This window comes from Cygnus olor, chromosome 2, assembly GCF_009769625.2.
Source record: "Cygnus olor isolate bCygOlo1 chromosome 2, bCygOlo1.pri.v2, whole genome shotgun sequence".
NCBI lineage: Eukaryota > Metazoa > Chordata > Aves > Anseriformes > Anatidae > Cygnus > Cygnus olor.
The window spans coordinates 147,494,114-147,518,080 of NC_049170.1; the positions used below are offsets into that span (position 1 = coordinate 147,494,114).

The window sequence follows — 23,967 nt, forward strand, 5'->3', positions numbered from 1 at the left end:
TGGGATCATATATATTAATGGCAGTATAGGATAACTATTATTTTATTAAATTGTTCGACTTTTTATGTGGTTAAGCCCAAGTACGACTGAACTGAGTAGGCCTGCCCTAGGATGGACTTGGTGATAACTAGCACAATTTTAAATCTAAAAGTAGAATTGATAAAATATTAATTAAATTATTTTTTTTCAAACAGTTTTTCGAACAGGAGTCAGAAACCTTGTTATAGATGATGAAACAACCTCAAGTCTGAGAGTGATGTGGGACATTTCAGATTACAATGTTCAGCAGTTCAGAGTGACCTATCTCACTGCGAATGGTGACCTTGCCGAGGAAGCGGTAAGAACGGTCTGTATGGCTTTTTATGAATTGGCTTCATAAACTTGAAAAGTTTGCTTAATGATTGCTTAATAATTGCTAAGGCATGGTCTCTCCTTACTTGGCGCTCCTGGTGCAATTAGTAAATGATTCATGCTTGGTATTACTGCGAGATAGAGCTTCAAAGTTTTAGTCCTAACAGCACCTGATGCATGGCAGCCATAGGCAGTCCAAAGCAGGATCAAGGCCCAGTCACACACGTTTAAGAAGTCAAAAGCCAAAAGACTTGCTTCCTGCCCTCTTCTTCCTGTATTTTTTAAATTTGTGTAAGATTTTTGAGTGTTTTGTTTGTATTTTTAACTCCTAGGCCTTTTTGCTATCCTGAGATTTTGTTTTAACAATCCTTAAAGGTTTGCTCAGGGCAATCTTGAGTTATTTTTTTGCCTTCAGCAATTTTTTTTTCCTTTCTTAACAGTCTCATTTTATTCTAAATAAGTGAAATTTAAGTTAAAATACAAACCTTCCATACTGCTTACATAATCTGAATATGCCCCAACAGCAACAGCAGTTTTTAATCTAAGAATATTTGTTACTTTTCTAATACTATGTGATGATCAAAATTAACATAGTCTTACCGAAAAAAATGTTTCTGGTGATCAAGATTTTGGAAAATATCTGAAAGATTGAAGAATACTACATCTACTCTTTTGTGCATATATCAAATAATAAAAAATGAAGCCCTATGCCCTTTAGACTTGTTGAGATAATCTCAGAATGCTGGGAGGTCACGTGCTTTTTTTTTTCTCTTTTTTTTTGCCTTGGGGAAATCTTAATATTGCAGTTCTTGGCTTCCACAAACACTAGGTTATAGAATTTTGAAATAGCTGCGTGTAGATATATTAAACAGATTAAATTGTGAAGTTCAGGGTTATTTTCTAAGTTAATAGCTCAGAATGCAAAAATATTCCGTATATCAGCCTCCTTCATTAGCGTTCCATTAGTGTCTGTCATGTGACTCACTTGTTTGTAGGACAGTTGTAATGAAAATATGTGATATTCTTTTTGAAGTCTATCAGACTATGTCAATTAAAAATATTACAAGAATGAGTTAATTGAATATCTTTTTTTTTTCTAGAAAAATGTGTCAGTCTTTTTTCAATTTGCTTTCATTTACCTTTTATGAGAACTTGGTAGAAAAATACTTCTAACCATCTTTCATCTATAATCTGAAAATGAACTCTTAATGCAGTGGTTTCCTTTTGGACTGGAAAACATGCTTTATGAATTTATCTTGACTATATGATAGTATAGTATGCAATACAGTGGCAAAGTTGCACTGTTCATCTAAAATTTCTGAAATTTAGATCCTAGATTTACCATTTCAGCTCTGGAAAGCCTAATCAAATTCATTATATGAATAGTTCTGTTTTAATCATAGAATCATAATATTCACTTACTACAATTTTAAAAGGAAATTAAAACTGTAAGAATGGTGTTTAAATTCTGGTTATTGAAACTGAATTGACTCAAAACGTCATTGAAGAAAATTATAAAATCTTAAGATGAGGTAGGTATCTTAGCTCTAATTCTGCAAATTATTTAAGTACACACTCAAGTGATAGCTTTGGTCAGAAGCAAACAGATTAACCATATGTTTCATCTTTGAGATCTATGGTGTGCACAAATACTTTACTGAATAAGGAACTACTTAAGATCATACTTAAAAGTAAGCACATTTTAAACTGAAGGAAGGTAGTTTGTCATTTGGCTTCAAGCACCTGAGAGGTGCAACATGGATGTTAAAAAAAGCAGTGTTTGTAAGTTGAACTACATTTCTCAAACAGAACCCAAAAGTTTTTTGGAATTTGAGCTTAAATATACTATAGCGTGACAATTCTGTAGTAGACGTGTAGGCTTTTTGGCTCAGATTTCTGTCATTTAAATTTCAGTTACTCCTCCCTTTCCATAAAAATATTAATAAGCTTTTTAATTCTTTATGTAATTTGCTGAAAATCAAGGAGTAAAAAATGTAATAGAATACTTTTCACTGCAGAAGGGTTAAGCCCTTAATTACATGTTCCTTCTTGGGTGTGCTGTACATGCTGGAAGGATCACATTCTTTTTTCTTCCTTAAAGCCAAGAATGTTTCTCATTGTTGAAAACTGTATTGTGCAGTGGAAGATCACTGATGTGCAGATGTGGAAAAGAGAGACTTCTTAATGGTTGCATCCCCTCTTTTAAAAACCTAAACACTTGGTGGTTTTCAGAAACTTATGTGTTTTGAGTATGTGTATACAAGAGTTTAGCACAGGAATCTGTCATGCGCTAATCATCCTGTCCTAATATCATTTCCATTTTTGAAAAACAAATGAAATATTTCTTTGACAAGTCTCAACACCTGGGTGTACTAGATTAATGTCTTTCTGTGTATCACATGACAAACTTAGAAGTAGTTTGAGTGTATCCTGGAGCATTAGATCCAGTGAGAGCTTTCTTCTTTTCTAGAAAATTTTGTTGTGCCATCATCACATGCATCCTCTTTTAACCACCAAAACCCCTTGAGGCTCACTGTCTGCTTTTTCCCCTTGAGTTAAAATGGTTTATTAGAGGTCTTTCAATTTCTTTCCAAATGTGTGAGGTTGCTGGCTCAGGTGATAGGTTCACACAGTGGGCAGGGGACAGCGAGGGTCTGAAATAAGAGTTTGAACCTTGAAACTGTTGCTTCCAGTAACACCACTTCAGAGAACAGGTTTGGTGCAGGAAATAGAGACTGGTATTCTTTTTACTGTGTCCTCTTCCTGTGCCAGGTAGCTCCCATTCAGGCTTCTGAGGCTCACTGAAATTAAAATTTTACTGACAAATTAAAAGACTGTGAGGCTTTTCTTGGGTACTTCTACTACACTGGTTGTTGTGGCTCCAATGAATACATAGTCATTCATTGAAGGTTTTCAGGAATAGCTGCTATGACGAAACCTTGCGCTGTGTTAAAAGAAACAATGCTTAATTTCCTCTAGAACTGGCAAAACAGTCCAGAAGGATATTTGCAGCTTCTTTATTTTCTTTGGGTTTTATTGGGGATGGGACAAACCTGTTGTATTCTGGTTTGCTCAGTTTGTGCTGCCTGATCTCCTGAATTCATTTTCTCTCATCCCAAGGAAGGAAGATTTTCTGTCCCCAAAGAAAGAAAGTAACAATCAGCCTTTGTTAATGGCTTCAGCTTTGGACAATTGTTTTCATGTCAAGAAGAAATAAAATAAGAGGCTTTATTTTGTCTGTACAGTTGTTTAAGTACTAGTCATGAATATGACACCATTGTTTTATGGAGCTCATAGATTTAATACAAAGCTGTGGTGTTTCATAGGCGCATTCTCTTTTTTATTCTGCTCAGGTATAATCAGCAGATCTGCTAAAAGATGTGGTAATTTCATTGTTTTATTTTACCATACAGTGCCAGAAATATTTGAAAATGCAAGCTCTACCGCTGTGGCAGTGAAAAATGGTGTCACATGTATAATATTAAAAGGTTTTGGCCCTAATCATTAACCTTGGTTTGTTTCTGGTATTCTGACTCTGCAGGTAATGGTGCCTGGGAGACAAAACACTCTTCTACTTCAGCCTCTGCTGTCTGATACAGAATACAAAGTCACAATTACGCCCATCTATGCTGATGGAGAAGGAGTCAGTGTCTCAGCTCCTGGCAAAACATGTAAGTACAATTTTTCTGCTGATCTTTGGCCAGGATGTGTATGAAGAAAGGCTTATTCTTTTGGCCTTTCATTCTTGACTGCAGCGACATATTTTAATATAAATGTGGGCTTATTTTGCGTGATATATGTGATGCAAGAGCTTTATATTAATCTCAGTTCATCGGTTTATAAGCAGTGAGTTGCTTCTAATTGACAGATTGTATTTTATATTCAAATACAGTGAATATGCAGAAACTTATTGAGTAATAAAGCCGGTAAGTCTTTTATAGATAACCCACCAAGGATAACCCAGCTAATACAGAAAAGAATGTAAATTGTGCCTGCTGGGATAGTATCAAGCCAGCCATTGTACTGTTAGATGTTCTTTTGTGTGAGATCATTGCATCCAGAAGGTCATTAGAAATACTGCTGAGCTTTTTATAAAAGTAGTTGCATTATCTCTAGAGTTCTGAACAAGTACCAGAAGATTACTCAGCTCTAACTTAAGTTGCCTCTCTACAGTATATTGATAGAAAAACATCTCATTGTGTACTGCTAGTCATGGTAGTATAATTTAATGGAATTATTCTCCTAATTTACATAGTTTATGCCTAAATTGAAATGATGTTTGTGCAGACACTTAAATCACTTTTAAATCATTCAGTTTGAAAGTGTAAGTGTTCACAAGCTCATGATTTATACTTTAAAAACTTCATACACTTGGATTTAAAGCAACTATATAAATGAAAGATCTCTGAGTAGCCTGATATTTAAAAACAAACAAACAAACAAAAAACAACAACAACAAAAAACAAGGGACAAAGTTGGGAACTAATCTGGAAATTCATTGTTGAACAAAAGTTGAAATTAGCCCTTTGTGTAACTTCATATAACTTTCTTAAATACATCAACAGTAATCCACTGGCATAATTGCAAGGATGAATTTGTTTCAAAGCTTTCATTCTGGTAATTTTGCCCATAAATTTGAGAGTACTGGATATCTCATGATTTTCATGTGCATGTCTGAGTTCTGCGCATGTGCTTGTATGAGTTACACTTGTAAAGGCTCAATGTGGTTTCTTTTTAGTACCCTTGTCTGCTCCTAGAAATTTACGTGTCTCAGATGAATGGTACAACAGATTACGTATTAGTTGGGATGCCCCACCATCACCAACAATGGGTTACAGAATTGTCTACAAACCTATAAACAGTGAGTTTTTAAACTGACTTTTTTTGTCGTTTGTTTTTGACTGTACGTTTTATATTTTAATATCATCTTTTGCTGAGTTTTGTACTTAAATCTAATAGTTGCAGCTTTAAAATTTACAACTTTAAAAGTGCTATTAACTTAGATGTCTCAGTTTTTGAATATGAGAGTTTTGTAGAGTTATGGAATGATACAGGCTGGGAGGGATCTCTGGGGATCATCCTTTCCAGCTCCCAGATCAAAACAGGGCTAGCTTGGAACAGGTTTCACTGGACCTTGGCCAATCAAGTTTGTAACATCTCCAAAGATGGAGATTTCAAAACCTCCCTAGGCATCTGTTCCATTTTTGACTGCCCTCACTGTGAAATTATTTTTCCTAATATCTAATCAAAATTTCCCACATTACAAATTTTGCCTATTTCTTCTCGTCATCTTCCTGTTTGCCTCAGAGTCTGGCTCTGTTTTCTCTTCTCCCTCTCATTATGTAGTTGTAGGCAGCAGTAAAATTCCCCCTAAGACTTCCCTTCCTAAGGCTGATCAAACCCAACTCTCTCAGTCTGTCCTTGTATGTCATTTTACCCTGACTCCTATTTATTTCAGAGGCCACCTTTCCTTTTCCTCTATCTCTCTTCTGTGGTCCTCCTGTCCTTCGACTTCCTTCTCCTTACAATACAAAACTGGTTTCTTGACTTTTACTTCTGCCCTACTCCTGCCTAACAGGCAATTGCATTTTTATTCATGGACCATTTTGTCTATGCTGCATCTGCTCACCTGCACCTTGCAGCTAGACAAAATATTATCCAAAGACAATGCTATTGTTTCTTAAGTCTATCCAGAACAGCTAGGAGAGGTGAGAAGGGAACTGTTTGTACTTCTGTTTTGGTACGGTTTTATGCTTTTCTGTTTTTAATATCATTTTTGCACAGTGTTAAAAGATGCTTTTGTATAAGAACCCCTTAGGGACTGTTCTGCTGGCTGGCATCTGCTGTCCCCTGTTGGTCCTGGCACACCATCAAACTGAGGAGATCTTTGGCATCCTATTTAGGGCAGTAGTAAGTCACCGAAGCAGAACAAAAGAGTTTTAACAGATGCCAGTGTCTAGCCCTGCCCTAATGAATCCCAGTGCTGAATTTCCCAAGTGTTTTGGGTCTTCTGTCCATACAAGGACTGCACACTGTTCTGAGCAAAGTGTCTGTCTTTGTGCATGTTAAGAAGAAAAAAAAAAAAAAAAGGAAGAAAAAGCAGTAACTTTAGGATTGCATGAAATGTTGGATAACAAATCTTAAGATTTGTTTTTACTACCTGCTAATTTGGTGGATGGGCAAATCCTTTTCTAATTTTTTATTTCATCTTTTTTTTGCAGTCCCTGGTCCTGCGTTGGAGACCTTTGTAGGGGATGATATAAATACCATTCTTATTTTAAATCTCTTCAGTGGAACAGAGTACAGTGTGAAAGTATTTGCTTCATACTCAACAGGCTTCAGTGATGCCCTAACAGGCGTAGCCAAAACCTGTAAGAATGATTTCATGCTGTTCAGATCTCTACAGGCTGCTTTTCACTGTAACATTAGCTTTGTGCAGCTCCCTGAATAAATTTTCACATGGAATTGTTTTTCAGTTATGCACAAATCGTTTTCCTGAAATGGAAATTTCTTTTTAATCAAAGTATGTCATGCTTTACAATCTATTGGACATTAGCAAACAGGGATCATAAACCAGATGATACTATTTACCAGTCAAACATTTCATAAAATCATAGAATGGCTCGGGTTGGAAGGCACCTTAAAGATCACCCAGTTCCAACCCCCCTGCCATAGGTAGGGATGCCACCCACCAGACCAGGTTGCCCAAGGCCCCATGTAGCCTGGCCTTGAGCACCTCCAGGGATGGGGCATCCACAGCTTCTCTGGGCAACCTGTGCCTGTGCCTCACCACCCTGAGTAAAGAAGGACATTTGCCTAAAAATAGATACAAACCTCTTTAATGGAAAATCTGTTTACTCTTTTTTTCTTTTTTTTTTCTCTAGCTCCATATATAAAAGTATATAAAAGTATAATTAATGTTTATATCTCTAAATCTCAATTTATTTTAAAGTGGATTTTTGGCAGAAGTAGTGCTTTTATAATACTTTTATACTGATTTTTAGTGACTGACTTTTTAGCAGCATTCATTATTTAGTCTTAACTACATTGACTGAAGTTTCTAAATTCTGATCTGAAAATTCACATTTTTTCCTCCCTTTTTTGGTTTTATTGATGACATTTTTATAAGCAGCCTTTAAAATTATTTTTTTTAAATGACTTTTATAACTCTGTTGTCGCTTTTTCTCGTGTGTCATATTTGAGGAATAAATCTAGTTTTTTAAATATTTAATTTTCAGTGTACCTGGGTGTGACAGATCTGGATGCATATCAAGTCCGCATGACTAGTCTCTGTGCTCAGTGGCAGCTTCACAGACATGCTACTGCATACAGAGTAGTTTTAGAATCGCTTGTGGGTAAGTTACTAAATCGTTTGATATACATTTGCAGCTCAACCCAGAGAACTGAATTGCATGAGTTAAGAAATTGTATGTGGTCAGACCTGTAGACTGGCTCTGGGAAGACTGGAAATGATGGACAGAAGGAAGAGTTATCTACACATTGAAAGTTTCAGGACATCTCTGTCCTTTTATATCAAATAGATGTTAACTCATCCTTTTTATTGGTGGGAGTTTTATCTGTCAGTAGAAGATATGTGATTACGTGAGCTCTTCACTGGTGTAAGAGAGAGACAAAAATGAAGTGAATGCATTTAATATTGTAAATAAGCCCATCAGGGATCGCTCTGTAGGATTATGGGAGGGAAGAAGGGAAGGGAAAGCTCTGATTGAATCCAGACCATGTTCACAGTCAGAACAGGGTCCAGTTTTGTCTGTTCTCATGCAGCTGATTGTTAACCGTAGATTGCAGTAATGTTACTCATCTGGATAAGCATGAGGTGTTTTTATGTGGCAACACATGGTATCTTGATGCTTTTAGCAAAGGCTATATAGAAAGTGAAATATACTTTCTTCTGTTTCACTGTGATTCTCACGTGTAGCCGGAAGAGGTTATACGTTACGTTATAGGTTACGTGTAGCCGGAAGACGTCACTGTTTGTGCAGAGTAATTTTCTTATCCCCAGTAGACATGAAAGAACTTTTGAATGGTGACAAATTAGATAGCTTGGATAACTTGAGGGAAGTGTAGTTAATAACATTTAATGGCATCTATCAAAGTTATCATGAAAAGTAATACTAATTTGATTACAAAAGAATAATGACATTTCTGTGCTATGGCAAATAGGTGGTGATATGGTTTATTTGAAGGCCTGAAATACAGACAAGCTGTTCTGAAAGCAGAGGTCTTTGCTGACTCATGAGAGCACAGAGCTCTCATGTTCTCTTTTCTTCTCAGCTGGGAGCTAGACAGTATTCTGTTTTCTTGGTACCTCATTCCTCATCTATATAACTGCCAGAACTGTTTTAACTGAGCCAGAATTGTTTAACTGAGCCAAGAGAGCCTAAATATGAGCAAAATGAGCTGAAGTGTGAACAATTGCCTCTTAATAACATCTATCGTGAAGAATTTTGATTGTCAGATAGGGTATGTGTCTCATCCAGGCAGTGATCATTTATTTTTATACTAACCTAATGCATCCTGATAAGCATCAGATTTTTTTTCCCTTGGCAGTGAATGACTGGCATTTTGTGTTTATACTCTGTAGAACGTGAGAGCAGTTGCTTGTATATTTCACTGTAATACTTCTTGCTGCTACAGAATATGAATTGTGCTGAAGGTTTTCTTTTTATTATTAAAATATGCCTGAAGCTATTTCCAGCATCTAGGCTTTTTCCATTGTCAACATTTTTTCCAGTTCAGAATTTAATGGAATTTATCTGAAAACCCTATAAAACCCTATTCCTTAACCAACATATTTAATGGTTACTAGTGGAAGCTTGAGTACAATATGTAGTTCAGTCTCTTTTGCAATTACTAAGCAGATTACAGACTCTGAGAACCAGAGGCATAGACAAAAGATGCTGTGGAATTGCATAATGCAACAATTCCTCATTAGACTCTGATAATTTAGGACCAGATCCAAAGCCCATTGATGACAGTGCTAGTGTTTTTATTAGCTTCAGTGCAAGGGGTGAAATTCATCTCTTTTCCTGCAGATATCTGACACATCCCTCAGCTCCTACTTAATATGAAGGATGGAATGTCACAGAGACCTCTGCACAGAGGTGAATTTTAAGAAATAAGGCAGCATCTGGTTTATAGATTTATGTCAACCACTTGTCCTTCATCTGCTGTCATGTTCCCTTCTAATTTCAGACTTACATTGCACTATTCAATAAAACAGCAAAGGAAACTATGTTTTAATGATTTCTTTTTTGATTCCAGATGGGAAAAAGCAAGAGGTAAATCTTGGTGGAGGGACGCCTAGACATTGTTTCTTTGAGCTAATGCCTGGGACTGAATATAAAATCAGTGTCCACACACAGCTTCAGGAGATAGAGGGCCCTGCTGTAAGCATCATGGAGACAACATGTGAGTAAAGCAGATCCGAGTTCAGCTAGCAGCAATAATGATTGATTGCTTCTGCTTTTTTTTTTTGCTTCTTGCTTACAAATGTGCTGTTCCTACACAGTTTCGTTTAGCTGAGATTTTAATTTTTTGGCTACAATGTGACTCCTCTGCAGAAGTGCACAAAAGGCTGCTTTCTCCAGTGGATTCTTACTCCACAGCTTTGTATTATTTGTGAATTCACATTCAGCAACTGTACTGGACTTCTTAATGAGAATGAAACAGGGACAGTGGATTAGATCCTTTCACAACATGTCCTGCTGGGGGATACTCAGAAAGTCTGTGACTTTGTAAAAAGAAAAAGAAAAAATACAGAAAAACGAAGAAAACAGAAACAGAAATAGAGATTGTTTTATATGCTGCAGCTTTTGTCATTTAGAAAAATTTTCACCATGTGTTGTGTCTGAATAATATGCAGTTAAATGGGACTTTGATATCCAATCTACTTATGTATCTTAAAAGAAGAGAAAACAACCTTTGTTTGTATTATTCTCAGTAACATGAGACAGGCAAAAAAAAAAAAAAAAAAAAGCAAAACAACCCTTGTAGCTGTTTATGAAGGCAGGACCCTACTCTCATGAGTTCAAAATACTGTGAAAGAAAATACAGGATGAACAGAATGAAATAAACATACTCAAATGTTATCTTTCTTCAAGCCTGCTTTCAGTCTAGGTGATCCACTTCTCATACTACATTACTGTACACCACAGTGCTGTTACCCTTCTCTCAGGGCAGATAATATTTATCATTTTACCCTCCAAGTTCACCTGTCCATACTAAAGGTTAATATATAGGAAGAACTTCCACAGTGCATGATTCAAATTCTCCACTTCTCGGTTCTCCAGGCTTCATTCTCATCAGAGGCTCAGAGCAGGGAGAAATAAGCAAAGATTCTCCGGATATTTTGGAGGAATGCATTTTGTGTGCTCTATGTTTCAGGGAGTTAGGAGGAGAAATCAGGAAGAGCACACTTTGTGCTACATGTCCATTTGAGAAAGATGGTTTGTCATGTAAACGGATTATTGTATCACATCAGAAAGGGACATGGTTTCAGAGCAGCCTCCACCTCTCTGTTGCTCAGAGGGCAGGTTTTGAGTCACAGTACTGCAACTTGTGACTTTCTAAATGGAAGCTCCTGGCCTTCTGTGTCCATGGAGGTGCTGGACTTTAGTTTCTTTGTACGTTTCAGAGGCTTGGCCCTCTCTCATGCTGAAGCCAATGGAAAGGATCACATCAGTTTCAGTTGGAGTGAAACTGGATGTAGACATGGGGTGTGTAATGAATCCTGTTTGTGCTGATCTTTCCCAAAGACAGCTGTCTTTTTTGAAGTTGTTTAACTCTATCCATTGTCTATAAACATCACAAATATAGCAAACACCGAGTAGTTGAAGGAAAGATGTTGTTATGTCACCTGTTGCTTCTTATGACAATTGCATTGACAAAACTTGAAAAAAAATGTTGTTGAACCAAAGTGGAAACTTTTCCTCAGCTATAGATGTGGAAGTCAACATGTGTGCATGTTATCTCTGAGAATTCAGCCAAGGCTGTATTAAAATAGACTGAACAGACATCTTGCATGCAGCAAAATGCTGTCAGTTAGTGGTCATGTAGTCAACTAGGTTTCTGGGAGGTTGTCATTCCAAAGCTTATTTTTAGGAGAAGGAAGAGACAGATTAACCAGTCTTCAGAAACTCTCTATGGCAATCTTCGTAAAAGTTGCTGCAAACAAGGAAGCTACAGTCCTGCGGAGCTGTGCTAGGAACTGCATTTCTAGCTGGAAGCATAGCTAGACATGTCTAAGCATAACATAACATGACTTTCACAGAATTCAGGAAAATTTTAATCAGGACAGGCTGTGGTTTGCTCTGGATGCAGGCACTGGCTTGCTCTTGCCCTATCTCTCCAAGTTTTGGATTGCAGGACTAATCTCTTCTTCCTCCCAGTGTGGGTAGAGACTTACTTTCTGTAATGAAGGATTGGTTGTGGTCGGAAAGGAAAAGGATACTGACCTGTTACAAAATGAATTAAGAATGCTGTGTCAAGAATTGTGCCGCCACATGGTCTGCTACACTGGGACACCCAGAGAGGGACAGTTCCTGTAGTAGTTCAGCAACACATCGTGTCATTCAGAATGAAATGCACCCACTAATTGCTTTATAATAGTTCCATCCTTTTTCAGGTGCTCATTAGAGGAAGACATTACATGCGTACACTCACCTACCTTTTTTTTTTTTTTCCAGTTGCATAACTAGTTAGTTAGAGATAATTAATTTAAAATATGGGGATGAGTAGAAAATACTGTGTTTAATATAGATAAAATATATTGGGATTTTCTTTCAAGCATTTTTATATTTCTTCCTTTTATTCTCAAGTACCATTTCCAACTCAGCCACCAACTTCTCCTTCAACAACATCTCCACCACCTATAATCCCTCCTGCAAAAGAGGGTAAGTGCTGCATGTGGGGGTTTATAATAATTTTAAGGTGTCAATGCAATGTTTTCTGCTTCTGACACTATTTTTAGACCTTTGGGGGTCAGTTTTCAGAATGCATTTGCTATGACTACACTGTTAAGGCAGCTGGCTTAAACTAAATGAGCCAAAAGTCTGCAATTGTTATTGTATTGTTGAAATTTGCAGAAAAGAGGGTTAATGTCTGTGGGATTTTCTTTTTACACAGCTCCTAAACCATACATGTTTTGCAACTGAAGCAGATATCCTAGGGGTAATTAAACTTCTAAAACAGCTTGATTTTAAAAAATATGTCTACTTTAGTTAATGACAAAATTGTTGACTGTGTTCAGGCTCTCCTCTTTAAATGTAGACTTCCTTTTATTTATCAACTGAACATGTAGTGTTTTGTACAGTCTCATAAATATTTCTGTGAGGGGAGCATTATTGTTGGAGACTGAGGGCCAAATCTGTCAGCTTGAAGTGGCTTGCAGCACTTCAGAATTTAATCCCTGAGTACAGGAAAAAAAGACCTTGTGTGTGTGTGTGTTTTAGAACTGCATAGCATCATTTTTCTTTTTTTTTAATCCAAGTAGTAATCAGCAGAAAACTAGAAATACAGGTATGTATCTTTCTGTCCCAGTCTCTGGATGTAGATGAATGTTTTTCTTCAAGATGAAATATGTTTTAAAACTAACCTTGCTTTGAGACTGTTTGATTCTGACCCTGAGCAATAGACTTGGATTCTGTAGTGTTGTGTGCTGGAGTTTCCCAGTTTCCAGGAAAGAGTGAGCAACTTGTGTGGGCATGTGTACAGCTCTGCAGAATATTTTGCGCAAGAGCATGCTGAAATAAGATGATATGGGGGATACCTGCACTGCTCCTTAATATTGCAGTTATAGAGGAGTGAGCACTAGGCACTACAGAGCTCAGTGAACAGTTTTGAATGGACTTGTTTCCACAGGAAGCCTCTACAGTGGACTACAGATTCTCTCCTATTGCTTACTGTGTCATGGAAAGAGTCTGGGATTGTGTAAATGCATGTGTGACTTTATTTAACAACCTAAATAAAAATGGTCACCCAGATTTTAAATAACTGTTAGGGCCTCAATGTGTATTCTGTGATAGGATCTGCAGTGCCCATCATTCACCCCCTGTGGAGGTCAGCTGGTTCTACACCTGCACTGAAGTCAGTGCCAGCAGGTCTGTGTGCTAAAGCATTATTAACTAACATTTAAAAAGGGCTTTTCATAACAGTAATATTTTCTTAAGTAATTTATGAGATTTCCCAAGGAGTTGAGGTGTTGCTCTAATTCTAGAACACTTGCTTTTCTTTCCCAGTGTGCAAAGCAGCCAAAGCTGACCTAGCGTTCCTGGTGGATGGGTCCTGGAGTATTGGAGATGACAATTTCAATAAAATAATTAGCTTTCTGTATAGCACTGTTGGAGCTTTGGATAAGATTGGCCCTGATGGAACTCAGGTAATCAATGTAGAGGGACAGGGAGGGCATGTGCACTATACAGGGCAGTTTACATATACATATACAGGGCACCAGAAAAGAGTTATTGACATCATTTCACAATTCTTTTGAAAACATAAACTGCCTTATGACGGTATTTGTTTAATATCTTATTTTATACATCCCATATGGTAAAATTCATGACATGAATTTTGCTAGCATGAAGGCTAAGTATCACCTTAGTCACCTCTGAATTGGTCATGTCTATGCCTAAATAAGCTAAAAATTCCATTGATAATAAAAATTAAAGGTTAATTTAGTTCATTTATCACCCACGGTGCTTCAGACGATTATGTGCATCATTCATGCTTAGTTTAAGCATGTGAGTATCTCCTTTCAACTCGGGAACACCACTTACAGACTATGAAGTTTAATATATTTTGTGCATTGTAGAGATTCAGTATATAGTATTGAAGTGCACTCTCGTGAAGTGGACTCGAATGGCACCATACTTGGGAGAGGCAATATTTAAGAATATGTTCTTGCATATTTCTATTACTTGCTTCAGTATTGCTCCCTAACTGTAAGTTGCTATTCATTCATGGAAACTGAATAAAAAGTCCCTGCAGTTCTGTGTGAGTAACTGTACACGTGTACTGTAACTAGGATTTTGCTTTTGGGCTGGACTGGGAGTATTTTTGCCAAAGTGGGTATTACTTTTCTCATCCTGCTTGCTGCAAAATGAAACCAGAAAGTATCAGGTGGCTGCCAAAGCTGCAGAGAGTAAAACTAAATTTTATTTAGTGAAAGCTTTTTAAAAAGAAAAAAGTTCTGCATTCAATTTAAGGATAAAGCAAAGTTACGAGATAAATCCTTGTTTTAAATGCTCTGATCGCTTACTTTTTGCTGATGCACTGGGTGGTGCTCTAATAATGAACACATCTTCTGTATGCACAGGTGGCAATAATTCAATTCAGTGATGATCCCAGGACAGAATTTAAATTGAATGCATACAAAACAAAAGAGACTCTTCTTGAGGCTATTCAGAAAATAGCCTACAAAGGAGGAAATACAAAAACAGGTGAGAAAGGTCATGGTTATGATGCAGATTTTCTTCCTGCTGCTCTCTGTACAGCATTTTGATTCCATTTGTTAAGCAGTTTAAGGTATCAGTGCAGAAACAGTGAGAACGTAGTATCTCCAGCCTGGAGATGAAAGGTAGTGCTTTGGCGTTAGAAAATCTTTGGAATCTGTGGTTTACATCCCTCCCCATCTACTGCTGGGCACTCACCCCTTTGACCAACAGTGAGTTCAAGGACCAGGGAGGGAGGGAGGACAGGAGAGCGAGTTAGGCAGAAGTGAGTGACTTTGGGGATTGTGGAAGTTGAAATGGGGAGTAATCTGAAATCAACTTGGCAAGAGCAAAAGTGAGAGGAGAGAGAAGGTGGGAGGGAGCTTGCAGAGCGCGTAGGAAAATAGTGGACAGAGTGGAGGGTCTGTCTGGTTAAATGCCAGGACAGTTGAACCTCAGTGGTATGTTTAAGACTGGGCTGGGTGAAGAGGTCTGTAAACTGAATGCAGTTACATTTTAATTAGTCCCTTAGGATAGCTCTCTGATGTGAAGAAATTAAAGATGAGAACTGAAAGGTTTAAAGTCTGAGTTGGAAACCATATGTTTTATTATTCTGAGACTGCACAGAAATTTCAAGCAGCTGTTGCATTGCATCAAATCTCAGTAGCGTCAAAATGGCACGTTTTCGATTTTCTCAAGAAAATGCTATGATGGCACTTTCAGTTGCTACCTGGACATGCCCTACAATGCAGAAGGAGAATACTTTGTTGTCTCTAACCTGCACAGAGTACCCTTTTCTAACCATGTCATGTTCTTGAACTTCACCTTCTGTATTGAAGAAACTGATGGCTGAAGCCATCGTATTTTCAAAGGTTGGGGTCAAAATTAAACTTCCGAATCTCTAACACCCACTGAATGCACTAACTTAAAGACTGCTGAGGACACAACAGGTCCTCCTGAAATCCATTTATAGCTAGGTCCTCAGCTTTCTTCAGTCTCATGATAATTATTCAGGTCTTAAATCATACTTCTGTGTAGACATTTTTGAGACAGAGTTTGTGGAGATTTCTCCTTTTATTGATAGCTGACGTCATATGAAAAGTCAATAGAAATCGAATATATGTCACAGTGAAAGCACACTGTCATTTTTTTCTTTTTCAGGCAAAGCCATTAAGCATGCGAGAGAAATCTTGTTCACTGGAGAGGCAGGCATGAGAAGGGGCATTCCAAAGGTTTTGGTTGTCATTACTGATGGGCGATCACAGGACGATGTGAACAAAGTCTCCAGAGAAATGCAACTAGATGGTAAAATGTGTAGATTTAAGAATTATTCACATTTTCTTTTTTTTTTTTTTCATTACACATAACTACATAAGTTTAGACAAAAGATAAGGGTAATTTTTGCTCCAAAACAATTTCCAAGTTTAAATAAAACAGCAAATGTTGAGAACCTCAGAATATCACTAGGATATGGTTAGATTCCGGATATATTTTTGTGATTAATATTACTGTTTTTCATTTTGGAAGCAGTTCTAAAATCATGTAGCAGTTAATGGAATTGTTCCCATAATGGAGAATTTAGAGGGCACGATCCTAAGAAACTGTGCTGTTGTCTATGAAATGTAGTCTTACGGTAACCAGCAAATTGAACTGTGTTTTTATTCTGTACAAAAGGTCCTTTGAAGTTCTTCTCTTTGTTCTTTTGCTGGTTCTGATCTGCTCTCATCTTACAATAATTGCCTTTAGGATTTTTTTTATTTTTAACACAAATTTGGTTGGTTATGTAGAGTTGGTTATGTAGAAATGACTGATACTAAGGGTTGTATCAAAACCCTAAGGACACAGTGTGCCACACAGAATGAAACTTAAGGGACAGGAGAAAAAAGCCATAATCATTCTGATTGGAGGAGATCTAAGAAGAAATTAGATTTGTGCTTTTTAAGTTGCCTTTAGGCTTCAGCAGCTCTGAAGGTACCAGGGTATATTATTGATTACTGAAATCCAATGTAGTCATTGAGCTTCATTGCCTGCTTGTATCATTGTTAGATGTTGAGTTCAGTGCCTTTGCAAATAACATATTGCAAAATAGTAGAGCATGGATAACTTCTTTTAAACAGCAACCAAGAAAACAACCTCTGTATTTGTCATTAAATTGGAATCTGTCCCTAAACAAATAAACACGAAAACATGTTTAACTGTCAGGTAAGTTTTGCGGTTGCCTTATCATCTATTAGACTTGGAATGGCCTTGAGAGGAGAAGGCATATCACGGGGATTCAGTTGCTGACTGGGACATGTCATCCTAGTTACCCTAGACAATAACTTCCTGCCTCCCATTTCCTTTTGTGCATGTTGCCTGCTCAGGCTGCAGCTAGGTTGGAGCAGGTACTGACTTGTATCTGTGATAGAGACCAGCATGAAGAGATGCTGATGTTGGATGAGACATGAAGTTGTTGTTATAATATATTAAACCAAAGTTTTGTTATGCAAAAAGCTCTGCAGAAGGTAACAAAGGCCCCTGGGCCTCATTCAAACTTAAAGAAAATACTGTTTGACTAGAGTAAATTTGGGCCTGGGCCATACATGTCCATTAATAATATTCAGGCTGATGCAGACAGGGTTTTTCTTTATGTTTTATGGGAAGGAAAATGTAGAAAACCTTTTGGTTAGTTTGCTGCTCATCAAACATATAGGATATAATTCCCATTTCCTTTCATTTCATTCATTTAAGTCTTTGAAGTCAGGCTCAAATTTCAAAATACATTCACGTTTAATACGTAGAACAGATTTGACCAGTGCAGTTAAATTGTTGATGAAATGAGAATGCATTTCAGTGTTCACTCATGAGACAGCAGTAGCTTCAATATTCTGATTAATATATGGCACAGAACAAAATCTGTGAAAAACCTACAGGAAATTATTTTCTGTGCTTTGTATTTATGATATACTCAATGCATGGAGATTTTTATGTGTAATACAGCACAGCATTAAATTAGAAAAGCATTTAAACATATGCTGAAACTTTAAAAAACTGAGTAATCTTATATGTCTTCAAAAAAACAATTGAGCACTAATTTTAATTAACTGATTAAGCACAAATGGCCAAAAGAAATACCTCACAGATAATGTATTACCTTTCTTTTTGATTACATGCATGCATTTTCTTGTGTGATAGGATAATAATAAAATTTCCATCATTGTATTTAATCAGGAAAAGAGCCAATGCAAATACAGTTGTGTTCATATTTTATTTCCACTCCTCAAATGAACGACTCACAAGAGTGTTCTTTTTTGTTTTACAGGTTTCACCTTTTTTGCTATTGGAGTAGCTGATGCTGACTATTCAGAGTTAGTTAATATTGGCAGCAAGCCCAGTGAAAGACATGTCTTCTTTGTGGATGACTTTGATGCCTTTACAAAGATCGAAGATGAGCTGATCACTTTTGTTTGTGAAACTGCATCAGCAAGTTAGCCATTTGATTTATACTTGCTTCTAAAATAAATGCTAAATACTATGGGGGGTTTTGTAACTATTTCTTATTAAGAGGTATTCTTGAAAATAGATCTTTTAAGCATAATTTAATACAGATATTGTAACTCTAATGTTATTTCCATAGAAGATTAACAAGATGAAGTTGTTATGACTTCAAAATAATTAATGGTTGTTTGCCATAAATCTAGAATAGATCCACTGGTTGTAAGAAAGTTTCTTCAGATTCAAAACATCGTTAATGGTTCAGAATTTAGTCATAAAAAGTTAATTGCATTTGTATTTTGTGTGCTTTAACCATCTGAAGGAGCAGAGTTAGCTACATTCATCTTTATTCCAATCACAAGATTAATTTATTACCAGAGACCCAAATGTTAATGTTTATATTATCATAGAAACTAGAAGAGTTGTGGCCTACGGAAAAGAGTAGAACAGGCCCAAACTCTGACATCTATGAAAATGCCACACTTCAGACTCTTTATGAAAAGGACGGGGAAGACATTCTGGAAAAACACCTAATGGTTACAGGTCAATAATTCACATGGTTTTAGCTGTATGCCCCCAAAATGTATAAGCCAGGAAGTAGGCAGTGTATAGCTGATGTTAATCACTTGTGATTTTAAAGAGTCCTTGTGCATGGGACGGTGAGTTGTCAGAGATGGTAAACAAGATTGTTGCTTGTATCCCAGCAATTCTTTGTTTATGACCATAGTCTCTACTTTCAATGGTAGAGATAACTTTGAATGTTGAGAATACTCAATGGTAGCATTTATTTGTCTTTTGAGCTTGTATTCCAAAAGTGATCTCCAAATATAAGTGCCCTAGGGTGCCGTATTTGACACTCTGCATCTAGGCTTATTGATTTCCCAAGCCGCCTTTCCTGGAAGAGATTAGTGTGCTTTCTTACCTGCCAGAAGAGAGATAAAAAACAGACTTACAGCTAAATGTGTGCACACATCTTAAGGACTGTGTGCATTACTGGTCTCTGTCTCTCATGAAGGAGTTTAAAAAGGTACAGAGAATTCCAGCTAAAGGAATTGAGCTGGAGCTGAAGTTAGGTTGAAATGCACAGACAAAGAACAGGGGGCATTTGGTTAAAACCTAATATAAGAAATACTTTTTTACTCAGTGGGCAGTGAATTTGTTGCCACAAGAGAGGTTTTGAAGACAGGTTTGTAGAAAGATTAAACATTCGTGGACAACAGATCAGTAAAGGGATGTTATATGGAGCATGCAGGGATATACCCTTTGACAACTTTGATACAACCGTTGTGGATCCTGAGGAGCAAAACTGAATGGAGTGATGGAGTGGAAAGAGGCAAGACTTGCATGCATTTCTTTAACAGCATCTCCTTTTGCCACTGTTGGGAATAGAGTACTGAGCTGAGTAGACCATTTTTTTGACCTAGTAGAACATCTCTTATATCCTTAAACGTTTCTTTCCTTATTTTTTTTTCAGCCTGTCCACTGGTAACTAAAGATGGCAACAATTTCGCAGGTACACTATTTTTGTGTTTGTTTTTGTTCTGGATTTATGGATTTTTTTATTACGTTATTTTCTCAGTATTAGGCAATAAAATTCCCTTTATGTTAACAGCTGCTATACAGATGGTGATATGAAACTGATGCAATCAACTTTGTCCTTTTTTTCTTTCCTGTAATGTGGTATTAATTTAATTTAAATTAATAGAATGTATATTTTGGTGCCTTGCAGGATTTAAAATGATGGAAATGTTTGGCTTGGTTGAAAAGGAGTTTTCAGCTGTTGAAGGGGTTTCGATGGAACCTGGTACATTTAACGTTTACCCATGCTACAGACTGCACAAGGATGCCCTGGTGTCCCAACCTACCAAGTATGTCTTTATATGTAAATATTTGTAAAATACACAAAGATGATTGTCCAGTGCAGGCAATTATTCATTTTAAGGGTTGGTATTTTCACATCAGAAGAGCAGAGAGGCTAGTTCACATCTACCTTATACTAATAAATAGAAAGAGCATTTGGTATCCCAAGTTCTCAACCAGTTTTCTTCAAAAACAACAGTAGTGGGTAAAAGTAGGTAAACTCAGTGGCTATTTGGAGTTTCCTCTATGAGCCAATTTCAGGCATGTGCAAGAATTTGGCACCTCGCAATTCCACACAGGCATATGTCAGTAGTAATTTGTGAAAGATATCTTTGGAAAGTGGGTTGAGGTCTCAGAGTGCGGAATGGCCTATTGTTAGGAAGGGTATCACTAGAAATTATCCTGGAAGCTGTTGGTAGTCTATTAAGGTTTACCTTTGCCCAAAGTGAGTGGAAAGGGGGAGAGAAAGAGAAAGAATTGTAGTCTGAGTTGGGGTAGGAAGCTGCTTTAGGTCCCTAACTAATCAATCTATATCCATCCATGAATTCAGAAGGTTATCCTCCTAATGCTAAAATGAGTGTGTGTGAACACTTCCCAGTACCTTCCTGAGAGCCAGGATGTAGTTCAGTATCAAGGACTATGTCCTGGCAGAGATGTGGAGAAGACAGTGAGGGAACCTCCCACAGAACTTCTACATTTGTTCCTCAGAGAGGAAGTGATGGAAAAATCTCCACTTCTTCTCTGAGCAGTGTGCACGTTATGTTTGATTCCACCTTGTCCAGTCTCCCCAGTTTGTGTTAAGTGGCACCAGAGAAAAGTAGTGGCCCTAACACTTCCCATGGGAAGTGTTAACAGGATTAAGGATTTCTTAGCTGAGGTAAATAACAAAGAACAACAGTGGGAAAAGATTTTTAAATTTTGTATTTGAAGTCATCTTTAGTCTTTTTGTGTGATTATCCTATTACGTCACAGTTAGAGCCATGGTTTTTGGAGCTGTGTCGTATTCTCCCTGTTTAGTTTCCTTCTGAGTCTAGATGGAGTAGAATTTCCAGGGATTAGCATTTCTCACCTCTTTTTCCTTTTCTGCTTCTTCCTGATTGGATCTGCTGCATTTATATACTATTACCTAGCTGCCACCCCAGCCCAATATTACTGCTTCATTTGGCATTCAGTCTCTTTCGTGGTTCAGAATACTTTTCTCTTGACAATCTACAGGTATGTCTGAATAATACCACTTTTTTTTTCTCATCTCATCTGTGCATGTAACGCCATTAATGCTCCTTATTAATTCATTAATTCTCCTATTCTGTATTCCCAAACATTGTGCTTTCCCCACCCTACTTATTGAATTTTGTTTTGTTATCTCTTTTTAGAATGGGCGTACTTTAAGGCTTTGTTCTTACACCTGTTTAATTCTCTCTCTCTTTTCTCTCTGGGAAGTGAATGCAATATTGCCTTTGGTCATCTACAGACCATTGTGTGGTATTGATTGTATATCACATTTAACTCTTTTCCTAGCATGATACATATCTCTACATATTAAAAGTGCCAGAAGACCTTTAGGTGGAAAAGATCATATTTTGGGAAAAGAAATGGATTATATAAACTTTTCAGGCTTCTTTCAAATCCCTTTACCATGATTTAAGGAATTAGGCTAATTAACATTTTCAATATACAGACAGTCATTTCAGACATTTCTTTGTCCCACCTTGGGATTTGACAATGAAAGGTAAAATTAAATTGGAAGTACTAAATAACAAGCTTCAGGAAATGAAATAAAGTAACATGCTTCTTTTATATCATAAACTTCCTATATCTTCCACAAGAATTCTAGGAGACCAGGTGGTATATCTGTATTTATGGTCTGTTTTGACTGCACATTGTTATATGTTGGTTTTGAAATGTATAAACTGCACTCCCTATAATTTATAAAGCATCCTGAAACATTGTATGTTGTTCCAAATTTCTATCCATTATTTAATGACAAAGGACACTTCTATTGATATAGGTCTTCCAAGCAACTTCTGTTTTCATTGTCTGTTAATTCCAAAAATAGTGAAGGTCTTGCACATGGCTACTACGTTTTAAAAGCCTTTAACATAATAAATTTCAACTTTATTTCAAACTGACCTCTGATTTGATCTCCAAATTTATTTTAAAAGGTTTAGGGCAACTTTTTAAATTTCACGAGAAAACATAAATTCCTCATTTTTCCTGAGTATTCTCTTGATAGCTATCTAGTTGATTAGATTTTACAAACACTTACTCATATTGCTTCTCATTCTTGATTTCCAAAGACAAATATAGAGTGATACAAAATGCACTAAGTGAACATCTGATGAGTTAAATCAGCAGATTTAATGCTTGTTTCAGTTTAAAAAACATTACTTCTTTTACAGGTATTTGCATCCTGAAGGTCTCCCTTCTGATTACACCATTACGTTTCTATTTCGCATACTTCCTGATACACCTCAAGAACCATTTGCTCTTTGGGAGATTTTAAATGAACAATATGAACCACTGGTTGGAGTTATTTTAGATAGTATGTATTTTAGACAGTATCTTATCTGTGATTTTTTTCTTTAACTATATGAATGGTTCATTCTGTGTCTGGAATGATTATTGCCAATGTTTTAATCTTCTGTTAGAACAACTACCTGAATTTTGAAGGTCACAGTCATGGTGGATGTTTTATATGTTGAATGTAACTGAGCTTAATTTGGAGTTGAAGTCAAATTTTGAGTACGCTGCTGTAAATTGTGAGTAATGATACTGAAAACCATAGAGTTGCACCTGATGAAAATTGATGTAAATGAGATCTGATTCCTACTCATTTGCTTTAAAGTTTCCATTGCTCTGTATCTGGTTCTAACAGAATCTATCTTGATATATAACAGTGGTACTGATGGCAAGGTGTATGTAGAGGCGATGTAATCTGGTGGATAACAGGCTGAGAGCTAGAGAAATGAACTCCTGATGACTCTTCATTTCTTCTTGATTGGAATTCCACAGCTATAAACAGCTATATGTAATTTATAATTTAGAATGATTCAATATTTACTGTTGAAAAGATGCAGGTACTATGATAGATGTTCTTTATAGCTGCTAATCTTCCTTTAAAGTGTGATCTATTAGTACTGATCATTCCATCTTTCCTAGAATTTTTTGGTTATGTCATGTTGACATAGGTGGGAATAAGGCATTTATCTAGGCTGAGGATCTGTGCCTCAGTTTCTTGCTCAAGTCCCACAGAGAACTAGTGGGAGAGTAGGATCAGGTAGATGTATGAAGTGGACTCCCAAATATTGGCCTGTCCTTCCTGTCAAACCAGGAAAGAGCATTTTGACAACTCGTTACTTTTCCACACAAAATTTTGATTTTCATACTCATTCGTAAGATAAGCAAATTTCAAAACGTTGAGCAAAATGGAATTCCTTTTCTTAAACAGTTCTACAAAATATATTTTTTTTGATGTCTTAGAAAAGACAACTGACAACTCTGGTTTTCTTTGTTAAACACAAAATTGACCTTTTCAAATAATATATCAGGCCTTTTCTTCCTCTAATGCAGAGCCTTTATTTTTATTTTCTCACAGATGGTGGTAAAACACTGACTTTCTTTAACTATGACTACAAAGGAGACTTTCAAACTGTGACTTTTGAAGGTCCTGAAATAAGGAAGATATTTTATGGGAGTTTTCATAAGGTTAGTAACGATAATAGGAAAAAAAAAGCACTCTAAATGAGAGCTTTTCGTGTTTTGAATTCTTCTTTCATATGATCATCCATTGCAAAAATAAATATATTTTGTTTATTCAGAATCATCTACTAAA

At 36.7% G+C, this 23,967-nt stretch overlaps 1 protein-coding gene across 6 annotated transcripts in view; it reads left to right on the forward strand.

Moving 5' to 3' along the window:
* The window catches only part of COL14A1 (collagen type XIV alpha 1 chain), a 127,120-nt gene that overhangs the window by 61,468 nt on the left and 41,685 nt on the right, over positions 1–23,967 (forward strand). For 3 of the 6 annotated variants that reach the window (XM_040546969.1, XM_040546973.1, XM_040546971.1), the window contains exons 19-33: positions 195–337; positions 3,893–4,022; positions 5,090–5,212; positions 6,573–6,722; positions 7,590–7,706; positions 9,637–9,783; positions 12,192–12,266; positions 13,611–13,750; positions 14,687–14,810; positions 15,963–16,106; positions 18,103–18,267; positions 19,750–19,788; positions 20,005–20,143; positions 22,535–22,677; positions 23,731–23,840. In XM_040546969.1, the coding sequence (XP_040402903.1) occupies positions 195–337; positions 3,893–4,022; positions 5,090–5,212; positions 6,573–6,722; positions 7,590–7,706; positions 9,637–9,783; positions 12,192–12,266; positions 13,611–13,750; positions 14,687–14,810; positions 15,963–16,106; positions 18,103–18,267; positions 19,750–19,788; positions 20,005–20,143; positions 22,535–22,677; positions 23,731–23,840 (1,889 nt within the window). Of the gene's footprint in view, positions 1–194; positions 347–3,892; positions 4,023–5,089; positions 5,213–6,572; positions 6,723–7,589; positions 7,707–9,636; positions 9,784–12,191; positions 12,267–13,610; positions 13,751–14,686; positions 14,811–15,962; positions 16,107–18,102; positions 18,268–19,749; positions 19,789–20,004; positions 20,144–22,534; positions 22,678–23,730; positions 23,841–23,967 lie in introns of all 6 variants that reach the window. The other 3 variants (XM_040546968.1, XM_040546972.1, XM_040546970.1) reach the window with 1 other exon arrangement.